The following is a 19,358-nucleotide window of genomic DNA, read 5'->3' on the forward strand; positions in this document are numbered from 1 at the left end:
ATCATTCCTTCCAAAGAACACCCAGGGCTGATCTCCTTTAGAATGGACTGGTTGGATCTCTTTGCAGTCCAAGGGACTCTCAAGAGTCTTCTCCAACACCACAGTTCAAAAGCATCAATTCTTCAGTGCTCAGCTTTCTTTATAGTCCAACTCTCACCTCCATACATGACTACTGGAAAAAGTTCCTTGGGGTCGCGAAGAGTCTGACACGACTGAACAACTGAACTGACTAGACAGACCTTTGTTGGCAAAGTAATGTCTCTGCTTTTTAATATGCTGTCTAGGTTGGTCATAACTTTTCTTCCAAGGAGCAAGTGTCTTTTAATTTCATGGCTTCAGTCACCATCTGCAGTGATTTTGGAGCCCCCCAAAATAAAGTCTGCCACTGTTTCCATCTATTTGCCATGAAGTGATGGGGCCAGATGCCGTGATCTTAGTTTTCTGAATGTTGAGCTTTAAGCCAACTTTTTCACTCTCCTCTTTCACTTTTATCAAGAGGCTTTTGAGTTCCTCTTCACTTTCTGCCATAAGGGTGGTATCATCTGCATATCTGAGGTTATTAATATTTCTCCCTGCAATCTTGATTCCAGCTTGTGCTTCATCCAGCCCAGCGTTTTTATGGTGTACTCTGCATATAAGTTAAATTAGTAGGGTGACAATATACAGGCTTGATGTACTCCTTTTCCTATTTGGAGCCAGTCTGTTGGTTAGCTGAGAGTTAGTTCTGACCTGTATCAGTGGACCTTTTGGATATTAAAGTCTGTTGATTTGGTCTGTTCTAGACCTATTGTATTCTGGTCTGTTCTGCTCCTAAATCTTTTGCCTGTGCATGGTTTTATAACATCTTGCCTTTGTGACATCATGAGTTTCTCAGCTATGCTGAATTATGCTGATCTTCTAAATGTTGATTTTTCCATTAGACAGTATTTTAACAGTCGCATTTGTTAATATCACCACTGATTTCATCAATGGAGCCTTTATGTGTCAGGAAGCCAGCAAGTTCACGGTGAGGGATACCATTTTTCTACCATTCTCATTTTCCCTTGACAGGTGGAATTTTATCATAGACAACAAATACTGTCATTGTTTTCCTTTAGGTGACAAGATTGCTTTGTTCAGTTTTGAGAAAATGTTTGCCAAAAATGCAAGTCTGAATAATTAACCAGTTGCACAAGTGTTTTTCTTTGAGAGGGCTCTCCTACTTCATTATGTAGTAGAAGTGCTTCATATGTTTCATTTCCTTTCATTTCATCATACCAAATATTAAAGGGGCACATAGTTAAGGGTTAAGATTTAGTAAAATTGTTCTTTATCAAAACATTCAGAGAAACTGGCCTTTTTATTTTCTGGCAAGAGCATGGTGGTGAGTACAAGTGACTACTATACATCAACAGTGTTTATACCAAGGTTCTAGTAGTTTTCTTCACCATTGCTTCTGTACCATCAGTGCAGATCTGAGCATAATGAAAAGGGCAGTGGGGTGGCACACATAATGTCTTAGTATTGGGTTGGCCAAAAAAATTTGTTCAGTTAGTGAATATGTTTTCTAATAAAGTTCTTGGTGAAAATGAAAAGTGTCTTTTATTTTTATGTAAAATTGGATGAACTTTCATAACACTGTCCTACTTCATTAGCAGTAACCATAATAATACCTCAATAATACCTCCACACAGGTATTTAGCGCCACATAGTTCCACAGCTCACTCAGGCAGTGATCATCAGTGATGCTGTACTCTGACAAGGAAGCTTAATGGTGAACAATGGAAAGATCAGGTTCCCACACCTGAACGCACTGCTCAAGCCTGGCCCCAGTAAAGCATCAAGGAAGTACACAGCAAACCACTGTATTATGTGTTAAAATTCAGCTCAGTGCTATGAAAATGAATTTGACCTGTGCAGTCTCTGGAAGGGTCTTAGGGACCCCCAGAAGTCTACATTTTGGGAATGGATGTTTTAGGTTGAAGGTTTTGGTAGGTATGTTCACTGGAATTGAGACATGGTAGTAAAAGATTCCATAGTTAAAGGTTGGACCATGGTCCGTGGCCTGGGGAGTCCTGTTACTTTCTTTGTACATACCAGCTCTTTCTGAGAGGCCACCAGTCCATGCTGTCAATTCATTTATTTCAAATATGACCAGTATGTTCTATTATACATAGTCAAAAGGAACAGTTTGCGATGCTGAAATGCCTTTTGGGCGTGAGAAACTGTAACATGGAATACTGGATCAGCACAAAGGATTTAAGGACCAGAGGTCTTAGTCCTGTCTCTGTTATTCATGAGGCTTATTGAGTTCTGGGAATGTCACCTGACCTTTCTAATTCTCAGGTTTCACACCTCTCCAGTGGGATTAATTTTATTTGCATCCACCTTTTCCAGAGTAGTTTTGATGTTCAGATGATGCCATCAGTTTCTTACACTGGGTAACGTCTTCCTCTTTATATCTATAAAGTTGTACTTGGGGTGCATGAGATAAGTCAGTAAATATTTATTGAGCTAATGAATGAACTTTGAAAAACCTGTTAATTTTAAGCTGTTTTTAATATATACACAAATAGATCATTGTATAATGAACTATCTACCTCCCCCCTAACACATGTAACTCTAGAAAATAAGAATATATCTTTATAGAACTAAGATCACACTCAACAAAATTAAAATTGGGTCCATAATACCATGAAATACTCTTCTCACATTCAAATATCCCCAGTTGAATTAAAATACAAACATACATATGTTTTTACAGTTGGTTTGTTCAAATCAAGTCCACACAAAAATCCACTCATTGCATTTATTATGACTCTTGGTTTCTTTTAGTGAAAACATTTTCTTTTCCCTCAGGTCCCCCACTTTTTAAATTCGTCAACTTGTTGGAGAAACTGGGGCTAGTTTTATGAAATGTGTTAGTGTTTGATTGCTTTCCTGTGGTGTTTGAACTTTTTCCTGTCTTCTTTATGTTTCTGGGAAGTTGTATGATAAGAGACTGATTTAGATTTTTGGGGAGGACATATTTAAGTGGTTTGCTGTGTACCTCCTAGATGTTTTACTGGTGCCAGGCTTGAGCAGTGGGTTCAAGTGTGGCAAGTGATCTTTCCATTGTTCACCATCAAACTTCCTTGTCAGGGTATAGCATTATTGATTATCACTGCTTGAGTGAGCTTTGGAACTATGAGGGGCTAAATATATGTGTGGAGGTATTATTGAGGTATTGTTATGGTATCTTTATTTGAATTAAGTCATCAGTGAAATAGTATCTAAGAGGCAGAACTGCAGATAATAACAAGCCTGCAAATGAGGAACTGTATTTTTTGCATTATAATTGACATAAAATATGGCTTTCAGGTGTTCAACATAGTGATTTGATAGTTTTATACATTATGAAATGATCCAAGGGTCTGCATTTTTAACAGGATAATTTTATGTATAGCATGGAAAGAGCTAACCTTTTTTCCCCTGCCACAGTAGGTTGAGTTTGTCTCTTAACATCATGTCATATTAAAACCAAATACCTTTGAACCATCTTTTTACTGGAGAAGCTCTCCAAAACCATCCTATGTCCACATTATTTTTAAAAATTGGTTAATACAAATACAGTTAACTGATCATTATAATAAGATTGCAGATGACAAAAAAGAATGTGGACACATCCTTGGAGGTCTGTTGATAATGAGATTTAAAATGTCAGCTGAAGCTACCATAATTTTTGTTTGATTGGGTCTGTTAGGAGAAAAGAATTAAAGGATCACATTTTATGTGGTTCACAATTAATCCATTTGTAGAAATTGAACTAAAACACCAAGAAATTAAATCAAAACAATGTTAACATTTGGTAAAGGGGGTTGGTTCCTTCTCTGTGCTGTTGGATGATGTCTGTTAAAATGATGCTGCAAGAGAAATGTCTTCATGTTTAGACCAGGGTGGACAGGTGGTGTGTTCAGGAAATCACTATAATCTCTGTGGGACCTAAAAAACTTTATAGTTCTTGAAAAACTTTCAAGGTTGTTGATCAAGAGACATGAAATTTGAACTTCTTTCTTCAGTAGGAAGAAACTTACTTGTATCTTCAATAGGAAAGTTAAAACTTCTGTTATTATTAACTTACTTCTTTCTTCAATAGGAAAATAAAAAATATTTCAAGCGTAGTGAACTTGCAAAAAAAGAAGAGGAAGCATATTTTGAAAGATGTGGCTACAAGGTATGAATGCCTGCTTTTATGTTAAATTATATATTTCTGAGTTTAAATTTATATAGCTGTTGTTAAAGTAACAAAACAATTGATCTTTGTTCAATTTATCAATGTTATACATTAGCCTATAAATGAGAAGCCATCTGGAGAGGTATGATTTTGTTTTTCTTTTTTTTTCTTTTATCTTGAATTCAGGAAAATACATGCATGACCTTTGGCTTGGAATGGTTTGGCTTTTTGTGGACAGCATGAAGTGGCTTGAGATCAAAGCTTGAATTTTTTTCCTTTTAATTAAGTCCTGGATCTGATACTACCTCATTTTCATCACTACCACCACTCCTTTCCCTACCTCTCCCAATAAAAGTCCATTTGTAAAGGGTTGAAAACATTTTATTCATTCAGCAGCAGTGGTATCAGCAGTGGTATTTCCCCTGCTTTCTCCTGAATATTTTAAGCCATTGTTTTATGTTTGCAATGTGAATAATCCCTTTTGGCCCTCAGTACCTCTGCCTGAGATATAGCCATTTTATATGATAAGGTATCACATTTCAAACACTGCTCACCCTACTGGATAGAAAATGTGATCTTGAAATATTAGAAATAAATGAGGTTTCTAGAAAACTTTGAATACTTTAGAAACATGACTAAAATTATCTTTGAGATTACCTAGTTAATAATGTATTGGGGTTTTTATTGGGAGGGGTTAAAGGTTACAAGGTGAAGTTGTGTTTAATTTATTTTAAAAGATGACTGTATCTAGTCTAATTTTTTAAACAAAGTTCAGAGGTTCTATTGAAATACTTTTGACAAATCATAAATTTGAAATCGACTCTTTGCTTGTGAAACATTGATTATACAATAATACTCTTGTGCATGTAATGGGGAAAGTTCTGGAAATTAATTTTATCTGGCATAGCATTTCTAGAAGAAAGCATGAAGAATGCAAATGGTATGTATATGGATTTGCTTTCATTTTGTACTTTTGGGAGAGGGTAGGTTTTAAAACTGTAGTTGTATTTCTGATAGGTTTCTAAAATTTGAAAGTTTATATTGGTATTTTGATACTTCTCTTAAGTATGTCTATTTCATTTGCTTCTAGTGTAGGGAATTAAAATATGTTTTAAAACCATCTAAATGTCGAATAGATAGTCAGAAAGGTTTCCCATTATTTGCTTGCCTAGCGTTGTCTAACTCACACTTAAAGTAAAATAAGAATCACTTACCTTTGGTTTAGTCCACTGACTCGGCTGCTTTCCCATATCCTTAGATTCGAACGGTTTTAACTTTTTGATAAGGTAGGAAAATAAACAGTGACAGTTTTCCTTAGTTTAGATTGCTCTTGCTAAAACAGCAGTTCTTTCTTGCCAGTATAGAGGAGAGCACTGAAGCAAAGTCATTGCTGTAAAGATACCGCTTGTAACGTTGAGTCCAGCTGACAGAATGTCTTAGGTCTTTTCCTTAAGGCTACTCACTGCCATTTTATAATTGAAAATGCTTTCCATCCTGAGATTTTGGGACAAATACCTGTTTTTATGCTTAAAAAGAAAGCACAGGGTTTTCTTTCTGAAGCATATTTAATGGGTCCTTGTTGGTAGTAGTGAAAATACAGCATGTTGCTTTTATTCTCTTATAAAACTAGTTACCGTTTATTGAGACTTGATGCTGATTTGGTTTGTGAAAATGGCGAAAGTTTGGTTTTTTACTTACATTTTCTGTTATCACTATTAACACTGATTAATATAACCTTTAACCTAAAGTGTGGAATCATCAAGTATAAAATTGTAACCATACAGCCTTTCTTAACTGAATGGTTTCCCTTAATGTTGATCTTCTTTGATTTTTTTTGGATCTTCTTTTGACATATTAGATTTGTCTTAGGGTCAACTGGAAAACCACATTTCAGTATCTTTTTACAGACCAAGCAGTGGGACTTATAAACTGCTGAACTCAGTTTTCCTAAACTGTGACTTGGGAAGCTGACTCAAGAAAATGTTAGATTTTTTTCCCTGCAGGTTCATATGAACAACAGTATTCAGTCTCATCTCTGTGTGCTATGAGTAGAGAGTGGCTGGTTTTCATTATTTTCCTTCGTGGCTCAGTTCACGGGCAAGTTCGGTGGAGCATTGGGAAATTTTTTTACACATCCAGCGATGATTCCTGTGCGCTTGGAATATACCTTTCAAAAATCAGGATAGGAAAGAGCTGACACTTGAGGCTTCACAGGTTTTTGTTATCAAGCAGTTCTTTTTCCTTGGTCTTCATTTTAAATCTAGAGCAAGGATCAAATAACCCTGTAAGATGATTTTCTCAAAGAGGAGAAGCAAGCTGATTGTTTCCAAGAAGAAAGTAAAAATCTTGGAGTCTAGGGAGAAAATGAGTCTAGGTTTCAACCTCTAAGTTTTTGATTGCGGAAACCATTTTATTAATAACTTCTGTCGCGCTTCTGTAGCAAGAATGCTTCCAGGGTGCATGCTGTCTCCTCGGGTGTCCCTGTGCTCCCGCAAGCATGTACGTCAGTTATGAGCTGTTTGCTCAGAGGAACACTTAGAAAACCTTCAATATGTAAAACATGTTTCATTTTGATAGATACCTAATGTATAGAATGGTACATGTTAAAATAAACCATATTGTATTTTAAAAGGAGAATTTCATTTCTTTTGGCTATTGATGTAGATACAGCCAAAAGATGAGGACCAGAAACCATTAACTTCATCGAATCCAGTATTAGAACTTGAACTGGCAGAGGAAAAATTACCCATGACTCTTTCTAGGCAAGAGGTAAGTTTATATATGAGTGCTTTGTTTAAAAAAAAAAAAAAAAGAATCTCCACAGGATTGCATTTATCTCTAGTTCTAGTAACTTTTATGTCATCATTTCCCATATAAAATGACTTACCTGACCAGCACAGTATTTTAGTTTAGTTTTCTTTATGAGGTTCTAAATTTCTGCTTTTCTTGATACTGTTGTCTTAAATAGTTTAAAGGATATCTCATGTCTTAAATTTTTTAAAGAATATATCCTTCTAAACTTTAAAAACTAAACACATTCTAAATAAGTATAATTAAATGCATGTATTTGAAATAATTATATTTAGATAATTTGTCAAAGTTATTTAAAATAATATCATTTATGTATTAAGAGAAAGTAAGTTACAAAACAGTAACTTTTTTTGTTGTTGTTCAGTTACTAAGTCTGTGCCCAACTCTTTGCAACCCCATGGTCTGTATCCCGCCAGGCTTCTCTGTCCTCCACTGTCTCCCAAGTTTGCTCAAATTCATATCTTTTGAGTCGGTGATGCTATCAAACCATCTCATCCTCTGCTGCCCTCTTCTCCTTTTGTCTTCAATCTTTCCCAGCATCAGCATCTTTTCCAGTGAGTTGGCTCTTCACATCAGGTGGCCAAAGTATTGGAGCTTCAGCTTCAGCATCAGTCCTTCCAATGAATATTCAGGGTTGATTTCTTTTTACTTTCTCTTAATACATCTTTCTAAGTCAAAATATAGAGGTCTATATAATTTTTTTATGACTTCATAATTTCCCACAATATTTTAGAACTACTACTTTATTATTTTTAAAACCAATTCTTTGTTAATGGTCATTTAAACTGCCTCAGTATTTCCATTTTATAGGTTATACTGAGATGAACATCCTTATACAGATGTCATTGCGTGTGTAATACTATATGATTAGTTTCCTTTGGAAAATTTTCTAGAAACATGATTTCTGGAGTCTACTTAAGCCTATATATTAATACATGTCTAACACTTTGGATATAAATTACCAGAGAGCTCTGTAAACACGTTCCACCAGTTCATACTCTAGCCTATAGGCTTTGTCCATACCCTGGTCAATATCAACTGTTATTTTCCTTCAACAACAGCAAAATTTTAAAGTATTCATGTGAAAAAAGAGTTACGATTATATACACAAAGTACACAAGGAAATGAACTTTGAGCAAAACGAAACATTCAGAGGAAAGGAGGGCTGACTCCAGAAGCTGTCATGTGAAAACTAGATGAAGGACTTTTGAATACTTGGCCTGAAGAGAAGAATATTAGAGATTTTTGAAAACAGATCCATTGACCACAGCTCTAATTTTGAAAAAGCATTGAGTGTTCTGTCTTTTCATAAAGCTGAGATAATTGAAAGAGGTGGGTTTTGTTTATTTTGAGAAGCATAGTAAAACTGTCCAAAGATGAGATGGGCTGCTCCATGAAGAGGTGTGATTCCTGTCATTCATCAGACAGTGGCCCGAAGAAGGTGTTTTTGAGGTCATTTCTGCATTGATTGGAGATAGCACTGCTGCTGCTAAGTCGCTTCAGTCGTGTCCGACTCTGTGTGACCCCATAGACGGCAGCCCACCAGCCTCCCCTGTCCCTGGGATTCTCCAGGCAAGAACACTGGAGTGGGTTGCCATTTCCTTCTCCAATGCATGAAAGTGAAAAGTGAAAGTGAAGTTGCTCAGTTGTGTCCAACTCTTCGTGACCCCCATGGACTGCAGCCTACCAGGCTCCTCCGTCCATGGGGCTTTCCAGGCAAGAGTACTGGAGTGGGTGCCATCGCCTTTTCCGGGAGATAGCACTAGATGAGGTCTAAGTTTTAGTTTCAGTTAATCCAGTGGAAGCCTTGCCAGTGGTTTCTAAGTGTGATACTATTTCAGTTCCCAGACTAAATTCTTGGTAATTTTTTTCTAATTACAGCTTATTTTCTTAATTATAATTTTTATTAGTCCTTTTTATGAAATATATAGCATGTATACAGAGTGTGTGTAAAATGTGCAATATAGTGGATAATTGCAAAACAAAACAGACACTCATACAACCACCACCAAAGTCAAGGAGGAATATTACCTCCAAAAGCCCTGCATGTGCCCCCCTCCACCCATTTGTAACTCACTTTCTTGTCTAAGGGACTAGTTTTGGGTTTTAATTTAGTATTACAGTGATGACCCTTGCCTGTCTGTGGTCATTGGCTTATCAGCTGACTCCAGACTTTTTTTTTCCTCTGTATGAATGTTATCACTCCTTCCCATCTTAATGGTTTTCTTATGTTGCCTACTACACAGATTGGTCCTTTCTGTAACACTCACCAAATGACCTAAACCATTCGGGTTATTTAAGGTGTGACAGTAATTCAGTATATCTGTTCGTGGAAAACTAAAGAAAAAACAAATATAACTTACTTTCGCATCTAATTTTCAAAATAAGTGTTTAGTCTTCTAAAATAGAAATTACTATTGTTTCTTTCTTTCTTTTTTTTAAAATAGGTTATCAGAAGATTGAGAGAAAGAGGAGAACCAATCAGACTATTTGGAGAAACAGATTATGATGCTTTTCAACGTTTAAGAAAAATAGAGATCCTCACACCAGAAGTTAACAAGGTAAGAAGAACAAAGCTAGAATATCACTGTACCACATCACTGAGAATACTACAGACTTTGACAGACTTCAAATAATTGCCTTATTATAAGGAAAAAAGGAAAAATGAAGTTGCCAGATTATTGCTGCTGAATGTAAATTTTCTTTTAAAAGGCACACATCTTGAGCATGCGGTTCAGTGCATTTTGAAAATGCTTGCAAGTGTGTGGCCAGTACCCTTACGAAGATATAGAGTATTTTCATCACACACACATGAAAACTCCCCAGCACCCCTTCTTGGCCAGTCCCTGGATTCTTCCTCCTCCATTCCTGGGCAACCACCATTTTAAATTCTGTTACCGTCGATGAACTTTACTTGTGTTAGTGTTTCACTTGGGTGGAGTCACACAGGATATGTCTGGCTTCTTTTGCTCAGTGTAAGATTTTGAGGATTCATCCATGTTATTGTGGATGTTGGTAACTTGTTCCTTTTTATTGCTGATGATATTCAGTAATATGAATATATCACAATATGTTTCTAGCCTTGGGCTGTTATGAATAAAACTGCTGTGAACATTCTTACACAAATATTTTTTGGTTCTATGTTATTTCTCCTAGGTTAAATACATTTTTATCTCTCTGGAAGTGTAATTGCTGAATAGTAACAGTATATGTATGCTCAACTTTTTAAGAAATGCTGGGTATTGCCAGTGTTGTCTCATTAGTGTTTGTTATTGTTAGTCTTTTAAATTGTAACCATTCTCTTGTTTGTGTGGTAGTATCTCATGTGGGTCTAGTCACAATTCCCTGACAACTAAAGATTATGAGCATCTTTTTATAGACTTACTAGCCACATCTTTCTCTATGCAGTGTTCATGTTTTAGTTGGGTTGTCTTTTTATTTTTGAATTATAGGAGTTCTTTATGTGTAACCTGGATTCTTCATTAGATATACAAATTCATGTTTTGTATCTATTTTTTCCTAAGCTTTACCTGTTTTCTTAACGGTGTCTTTTCATGGGCAGGACTTTTGAATTTTGACAAAGTTCACTTTATAATTACTGCTTGTGGTGTTTTGCTTAAGAAAATGTTTGCCTACCCTAAGATCTTAAAGAGATGGTATTTTCTTCTAAAACTTTAATAGTTTCAGCATTACTTTTAGAACTCTGATCTTGTTTTATGGCTCAGCTTATAATCCATCTTGGTGAATATTCCATGGGCTCTTGAAAAGAGTATGCTTTATGCTTTTGAAATGTCAATTACAGTGGTGTTTAGATCTTTTGTGGTCTTATTTACTTATTTACTTGCTCTTTCAGTTACTGAGAGAGACAGACGTGGTTATATGTAGTTGTATAACAAACCACCCCAAAACTTACATCGTAAAACAATTCATTATCATAAAATCTTTCTCAGTCATTTGTGATGGTAACAAACCACCCTGAAACCTTGTATACTAAGATAGTTTATCATTCTCCATCACATTCTGTGGTTCGATTGGGTTAAGCTGGGTAGTGTTTTGGTTGAGGTCTCACCTGTGATACAGTCACATGAGGGTTGCGGCTGAGGTCACCTGAAGGCTCCCTAGTCTGGCCTTCTTACTAGCTAGGCATGCTGGCTTAAAGGTGCAGCTTTGTTGTGGCAGAGGTCAGCATTTCCTGCCCTTTTAAAGCTAGTATCCCATTGTATGTATGGACGCCATTTTGTTAATCCATGCATCCTTGTTGGACAGGGAGGTTGCTTCTACCTTTTGGTCTATTGTGAATAATGCTGCTATGGACACAGGTATAAAAATATCTGTTCAAGTTCCTTGCTTTCTCTTCTTTTACATATATTCCTAGAAGTGGAATTGCTGAATTGTATGGTGATTCTATGTTTAACTTCTTTTTAAAAACATAAATGAATTTAAAATGTTTTCTTCATTTATATTATTAATGTCCACAGTAATTTGTTTTTATTTTCAGTCCTATCTAAAGTTTCCTTACCTAAATCCTTGGAAAGAGCTAAGTGGTTTTGTAATGCCTCATTTCACCAGTATTTGTTCTCTTCTATATCCCAAGTCACTTTCCTTATCAAAAGAGTCTAAAATGCTAATGTGCACTATTTAGTTTTTGGTACCTGATTTAATTTTTCTGCTACTCATGTCTCATTACTTGAGAAATTTTCTAGCTTTTAATATTAACTTAGTACAACCTGCTGTATTCTGATCTTATTCAATATTAGAATTTATTTGTACTTTTAAAAGTTGAGTTATAATTAACATATAACATATTTCAGGTGTACAGCATAATGACTTGATATTTGTATATATTGCAAAATGATCACCACAGTAAATCTAATATTCATCACTGTATGTAGTTACAAAAATTTTTTTCTTGTGATGAAGACTTTTTTAAAGATCTACTCTCTGAGTAACTTTGAAATGTGCAGTGCAGTATTTTCAGTCACCATGCTGTACATTATTCCATGTGACTTATTTATTTTGTAACCGGAACTAAAAGTTAATAACTTAAGTTTGAACACATTCTGAAGCTCAACACTTTTCCTCCTCTCCCTCCACATTTTTTTCTGATAACACATTTTGCATCATTTTGTATTGTGTAGCCCTTAACTAATTACTGCACTTACAGTTATTTTTACTACTTTTGTCTTTTAATCTTCATACTAGCTTTATAAGTGATTAATTTACCACCTGTACCATACATGTACTTTTATCACTGGGATTTATGCTTTCATATGTTTTCTTGCCAGCTGAAAGAAATCCCTTTAACATTTCTTAACAAGGATAGTTTAGTGGTTAGGAACTCTCTTAGCTTTTGCTTGTCTGAAAACTCTATTGCTCCTTCAATTCTGAATGATAACTTTGCTGGGTAGCATGTTCTTGGAAGTTTTTTCTTTTAGCACTTCAAATATATTGTGCCACTCCCTCCTGGCCTGCAAAGTTTCTCCTAAAAAATATCCTGATAGTCTTATTGGGAGGTGGTTCCTTATACAAAGCAAATTGTTTTTCTCCTGCTGCTTTTAAGATTCTTTCCTTTCTGTAACTTAAAAAAAAAAAAAAAAAGTGGAGTATGATTGATTTACAATATTGTGTTAACTTCAGGTAGAGAGCATAGTGATTAAGTATTTTTGGCATATTATACTCCCTTATAGGTTATTACACAATAATGGGTATAATTCTCCATGCTATACAACATCCTTCTTGCTCCTCTATTTTAAATGTAGTTTGTATATCCGGTACCCCTAATTTGTCACTCTCCCCTTTCTTTTTCTCATTGGTAACCACAAGTTTGTTTTCTGTATCTGTGAGTCTGTCTCTGTTTTGCATATACACTCATTTGTATTATTTTTTAGATTCCACATAAGTGGTATCACACAGTATTTGTCTTTCTCAGTCTGACTTACTTCACAAGACATAATACTCTCAGATCCATCCATGTGTTACAAGTGCCAGAATTCCATTCTTTATTATGGCTGAGTAATATTCCTGTGTTTGTGTGTGTGTGAGAGAGAGAGACATACATACATGTTCTTAATCCAGTTGTCTGTGGGGCACTTGGTCTGCTTCCATGTCTTGGTTATTATAACTAGTGCTGCTGTGAACTTTGGGGTGCATGTATCTTTTCATATTTTTGTTTTTTCTGGATGCATATGCAGGAGTGGAATTGCTGTGTCATGGTGGTTCTATTTTTAGTTTTTTAGAAACTATTTTTCAGTAGTGGCTTTATCAGTTTTCATTCCCACCACTAGTGTACAAGGGTTCCCTTTACTCTGTATCCTCTTCAGCATTTGTTGTTTGTAGGCTTTTTAGAGATGGCTGTTCTGACTTGTATGAGGTGATACCTCATTGTGGTTTTGATTTGCATTTCTCTTGTAATTAGTGGTCCATCTAGTCAAAGCTATGGCTATGGTTTTTCCAGTAGTCATGTATGGATGTGAGAGTTGGACTATAAAGAAAGCTGAGCCAAAGAATTGATGCTTTTGAACTGTGGTGATGGAGAAGACTCTTGAGAGTCCCTTGGATTGCAAGGAGATCCAACCAGTCAATCCTAAAGGAAATCAGTCCTGAATATTCATTGTAAGGAGTGATGCTGAAGCTGAAACTCCAATACTTTGGCCACTTGATGCGAAGAACTAATTTATTTGAAAAGACCCTGATGCTGGGACATATTGAAGGTAGGAGGAGAAGGGGACAACAGAGGATGAGATGGTTGGATGGCATCACCAACTTGATGGACATGAGTTTGAGCAAGCTCTGGGAGTTGGTGATGGACAGGGAAGCCTGGCATGCTGCAGTTCATGGGGTCGCAAAGAATTGGACATGACTGAGTGACTGAACTGAATAATTAGTAATGTAGAACATCTTTTCATGTGCCTGTTAGCCATATGTATGTCTTCTCTGAGAAATGTCTTTTCGGATCTTCTGACCATTTTTGGCTTGGGTTGTTTTTTGATATTGAGTTGTATGAGCTGTTTGTATATTTTGGATATTAATCCCTTGAGGGTCACATCATTTGTAAATATTTTCTCCAATTCAGTAGGTTGTTGTTTCATTTTGCTGATGGTTTCTTTGCTTTGCAAAAGCTTTTAAGTTTAATCAGGTTCCATTTGTTTGGTTTTGCTTTTATTTCTTTTGCCTTAGGAGACTGATTAAAGAAAATACTGCTAAGATTTATGTCAGAGCACTCTGCCTGTGTTCTCTTGTAGGAACTGTCTTTAACTTTTGACATTTTAACTGTAATGTGCCTTGATGTAGGTATGTTTAACTTTTTCAGATATTGCCCTAACATTTTCCACAGCAGCTGTACTATTTTACATTTCCAGCAGTGCACAATGGGTCTGTTTCTCCATATCCTAGCCACGTTATTATTTTCTGTTTTCTGTTGATAATATCCATCCTGATGGTTGTAAAGTGGTATCTCTGTGGTTTGGTTTGCATTTCCCTAGTGATTAGTGAGGTTGAGCATCGTTTCATTTACTTATTGGCCATTGTATATTGTCTGTTTAAGTCTTTTGCTTATTTTAAATCAGATTTTCTGTTGTAGTTAACTCGAAGAGCTACAGTTTTATAGTTTTAACCCTTACATTTAAGTCTTTGATCGATTTTGAGTTAATTTTTATATGTGGTATATGATAAGGGTCTATCTTTAAGGCTTCCATTTTAATCAAATGATCACAAACTAGAAGTGAATAAAATGTGGAGTTTACTGGTTTGTTAAAAACATAGTGAAGTCTAGGACGTGGTTGAGACTCTGGCTTTATACTGTTGATGTTGCCAGATGTTGTGGAAGTTGAAAGCAGTTGGAGTTGTTAGAGGTTTTCAGTGAACCAGGAAAATGGGTGGAGCACCTGGTCACTTTCTCTAGGCCTCATTAGAAAATTACAGCGTTTATGCAGATTCTTAATTGGATTTGTCGCTCATATTTTTTATTTTTCTGTCAGACTAGCTATTATATTATTATATATTCTTTTAAATTTGAATATGTTCATAAGAATTGACTTTGAATGGACAGTAGTGATAGCTGTATAATTATTGAAATATTGTTTGAGTTTCCTTATGGAGAAAAAAATGAATTATACTCATTATCAGAAAAAAAAATCAGAAGTGAAACATCAATGAAATTTCATACGAGGTGTAACTTTTTACCTTTCCTCAGGGATTGAGGAATGATCTGAAAGCAGCTTTGGATAAGATTGATCAGCAGTACCTCAATGAGCTTGTGGGTGGCCAAGAGCCTGGAGAGGAAGACACCCAGAATGATTTGAAAGTTCACGAAGAAAACACCACAATTGAAGAATTAGAGGTGATCCCTCCACCACCTTCCTCACTCCCCCACCCCACCTTTCATTCCCTGGAGCTGATGGTTGAGCTCATTAGACTGTTCAGTTCACAGCACCCTGGCTTCTTTGGTCATTACAAAGGCCCTTCTATTTCATGACTGTTGTTTATTCACTCCCTTTTTTCTCATTTTCTACAAACATTCCCCTTCTTCCTGCCTTCAAAAGTATTCATTCTGATATGTTTGATGTGTACATCCTTTTATTTATTGATGGTCTTGTAAAACCAGTAATGTTTTGTATGCATGTGCTTCGGTATACATAAATGATACTTTACTGTGAAATTCTTCATTCTGTTTTTTATTTTCAAGTTCCAACCTTGATATTCTGTGTCATCTAAACCTTTGATTTTAATTGTTACATAGTATTTTATACAGTGTGACTTTCAGTGCCTTTTAATACTAGCACGTAATAATTGTGCATGCAATAATAAGCATGCAATAATCTTCTTCCTGTTACCACAGACAGTTTTGTGACCGACAGTCTTGTACATAACCCCTCTGGACCAGAAACAAGATTGCTTCTTAACTTGTCTGAATACTGCCAGGTTGCTCTTTGGAATGGGTGTACCAGTCTTCACTCCACCATCAGCAGTGTATCCGTACATCCCTGCCAACATTTGGCAATATCTTGCTTGCTTATTTTTGCCGGTGTATTGAATGTGGAGTGATATATGTAATATTACTTGAAATAATTTTAAATTATCTGTCTAGCATGAGCAAAAATAATGACTTAAATTTCTTGATAATTGTAAAGTCATTTTTCTGTTACCTTTCATTCCTTGCTCTTAACCCATGTTGACTGCTGTAAGTGAGATTGTAGTTGAGGTTATTGTTTGTTTTTTTGAGATTTTCCTCCTTTTTATTTATCTTTTAATATATATTTATTTTTAATTGATTGACTGCTTTACAATATTGGTTTGATTTCTGCCATACATCAACATGAATTAGGCTTAGGTGTACATATGTGAGGTGGTTATTTTATTTGTACTCCCACCCCCTGAATTTTACTGAAATAATAATTTTACTGAAATAAAACTGGTGAGCAAACCAGTTCTGGGCATTTTAAACAACTTTGGAGATAGTCACATACTATGCAATTTATCCTTTTAATGTGTACAATTCAGTGGTTTTTAGTATATTCACAAGTTCCAACAACAGTCTAATTTTAGAGCATTTTTATTCCCCTAGAGAGAAACCTCACATTTATTAGCAGTCACTCTTATTAATCTTTAGATTCATAAAAGATAACATGCTGTCTAAATTTAAATGGCAAATTGATATTTTTAACCTATCTAGAAATTCTCTCAGGCTTTAAATCAAAATTGGACCATACATGTAATAAAGGGCCATGTTTGGACTGATGTTAATAGCATATATATTCAGCTGTTGCTCCTGACTAAAACAGAAACCTTCCTTCTTTTCAGGCTCTGGGAGAGTCTTTAGGAAAAGGTGATGATCATAAAGACATGGACATCATTACCAAATTCCTTAAGGTATGTACTTTTTGGCTAGGAACGGAGGATGTTTTCTTTAGATAAGAATTGGTCTTACTTTTTTTTTTGGTCTTACAGTTCTGAATTGTTTAAGAGTTAGACTGGAAAGGGAAACTCTCATTAAACATTTCTGCATGTGTAGTGTTTATAATGTTGGTATGTGTTTGGGTATAGAGGTTAAACAAAATGTATATTTACTTTCTTCATGGCACTTGTAAAGCTGACTTATTACTGTAAACACACAGAAAAGAATCATAGCAGTAGAATGAACAAGAAGTTTTAAGGATTAAAAGATTTTTTTAAACATCCTGGGAAAGAGTGTAATAAGGAGAGAGTTCCAGAAGCTTCTCTGAGAGATGACATAAGGAAAAAGTGGCAAGACATTGGCAGTGAAAAAAGCAAACACTTGGGTAACCTTTCACAGAATTATCAGTAGCTCATTCTATCTTTCTTCCCAGCTTTTCTCTCTTCAGTGGTTTAGGTAGAGTATGTGCAAACCCCAGATTCCTTTTAACATTTCTTCACGAATTATCAATATTTATATTCAGACCAAGAAATTTAAATGCAAGAAATGCTTTTACTTGTATTTATAGTTTAAATGCGACATATCGGTCATCAAGATTCTTAACTCACTGAGGATTTTGCATGGACTTAGCTAGGGCATGGGATCTAGTATGGACGGAATTTCCTCTGAGTGACGGCCTCTCCCAATAGCACATGCATACGTAACACCACTTGGGGAATATGGCCTCCCCAGCCCACTGTTTAGCTGCCTCCAGAAAGGATGCTCTTTGTGTGGTTAAATTCAAGGAGCACCTGGGTAGTTTTCTAGGGTGGGATGGGGGCTGGTCATAGTTTCTTATATTTTCGTTCCTTTTTTCCTTCCTTCTTTGGTCAAGTGTTTTAGAGGGAATTTTTAGTTGAATTGTGGTCTCTACTGCAGAAGTACAAAGTCCAAATATAGCATCATCATCCTTGAAAAATTGATTAAATATCACAGCACATGGCATTATGGCTGATAAGTCTAGGCAGGTTGAATTTTATGTAATAGAAATACAAATAAAAGTTTATTTCTATCAAACAGTTACCTGTGAAACTTCTTCCTATTTCATCCCAGGAACTTGGGGAGCAGAGTTTCTGGCCTGAAAAAGAACTTTTTCGTATTTCAGCCCGGGGTTCTTTTTAGGGGAGAAATGGATCACACTTGAGCTAGGAATATGTGTAGAATAGGGAGGTTTGTGACTTGCCAAAAGCACTGCCTTAAAACATCTATGAGTTACTAAGCAGAAACAGTTCATTAAAACATCGGCGACTAATATTAATCAGTTAAGACATTTACTCTAAGGATGAATGTGTACCGTTTTGTGCATCAGAGAACTTTCGTGCTTATGAAACCACTGGGTGGCATTGTAGTCTAAATTTACCCTTTCTTTCCACAGTTTCTTCTTGGTGTTTGGGCTAAAGAGCTGAATGCCAGAGAGGATTATGTGAAGCGCAGTGTGCAGGGTAAACTGAACAGTGCTACTCAGAAACAGACTGAGTCCTATCTCAGACCCCTTTTCAGAAAGCTACGGAAGAGGGTGAGGGTTCTCAAAAAATGCTTTCATTAACTGATTTTTTTAAAATAGAATATACAAAGTTAGGACAAATGTGATCTATAACTACATATTGAGCTTCCATAATTATTTTTTTTCCTTTTCCAGAATCTTCCTGCTGATATTAAAGAATCCATAACAGATATTATTAAATTCATGTTGCAGAGGGAATACGTGAAGGTACGTTATGCTGTGCATCAAAATTATATTCGTGAATGTATCTAGATTGTGTGCATAATACGTTCATCTCATGTGGGGGTATTTTAATAGCAGATATAAGAATAAATGTGAAATAAATTTTAAAAACTAAGCATTTTATAATTTATTGTCAGCTTATTGTTAGATATGAATAGATATTGTTAGGTTTGAATTTTTTAATCATTTTGAAGGAAGGTATAAAGATTCTGCAGAGCACAAATTGGATATAGACAGTGTTCATTTCATGAATGGGACTGAATTTCTAAGTTTATAGATGGTTGATTATGGCTTGGAACAAATTTTCCCATAGAAGCAATGTTATTAGATCAGTTTCTCAGGCCAGCTGTAAAAGCCTGCTTAATCTATAATATAGCTGAACTGTTGAACTAATGATACCATGGAACTTAACCACTTTTATGCTGGTTTCTCTGAGAAAATGTTCCAGGTCAGGCTGCCAGAATTCCTTGCTCCCTTTTCAGTGGTGCAGCATAGCAGAGCCTAGTAAGGGAGGACTCTTCCCCTTGCTGCGGTGTTTTTATTCCTGAATGGACTTGGGGAGGAAGTGGCTGGGGAGAGAAATCTGGTGTCCACGTGCTCTGAGGGCAGAGTTTAGAAAGGTGGGTGCAAGGCTCTCAGTTGGTGATGAACAGGAAGAGAAGGGCCTCCTGTACTGCTAGCAGCATTGGAAGTATGCC

General features: G+C 35.9%; 1 protein-coding gene across 2 annotated transcripts in view; it reads left to right on the top strand.

Moving 5' to 3' along the window:
- Positions 1 to 19,358, top strand: part of PRPF18 (pre-mRNA processing factor 18) — a 56,123-nt gene that overhangs the window by 12,317 nt on the left and 24,448 nt on the right. The window contains exons 2-9 of one of the 2 annotated variants that reach the window (XM_005214176.5): positions 4,115 to 4,192; positions 4,308 to 4,334; positions 6,857 to 6,961; positions 9,451 to 9,564; positions 15,195 to 15,341; positions 16,802 to 16,870; positions 18,310 to 18,450; positions 18,574 to 18,645. In XM_005214176.5, coding sequence (XP_005214233.1) covers positions 4,115 to 4,192; positions 4,308 to 4,334; positions 6,857 to 6,961; positions 9,451 to 9,564; positions 15,195 to 15,341; positions 16,802 to 16,870; positions 18,310 to 18,450; positions 18,574 to 18,645 — 753 coding nt within the window. The remainder of the gene's footprint in view (positions 1 to 4,114; positions 4,193 to 4,307; positions 4,335 to 6,856; positions 6,962 to 9,450; positions 9,565 to 15,194; positions 15,342 to 16,801; positions 16,871 to 18,309; positions 18,451 to 18,573; positions 18,646 to 19,358) is intronic. The other variant, NM_001075323.1, reaches the window with a different exon arrangement.

Source organism: Bos taurus, chromosome 13 (assembly GCF_002263795.3).
Source record: "Bos taurus isolate L1 Dominette 01449 registration number 42190680 breed Hereford chromosome 13, ARS-UCD2.0, whole genome shotgun sequence".
NCBI classification, from domain to species: Eukaryota; Metazoa; Chordata; class Mammalia; order Artiodactyla; family Bovidae; genus Bos; species Bos taurus.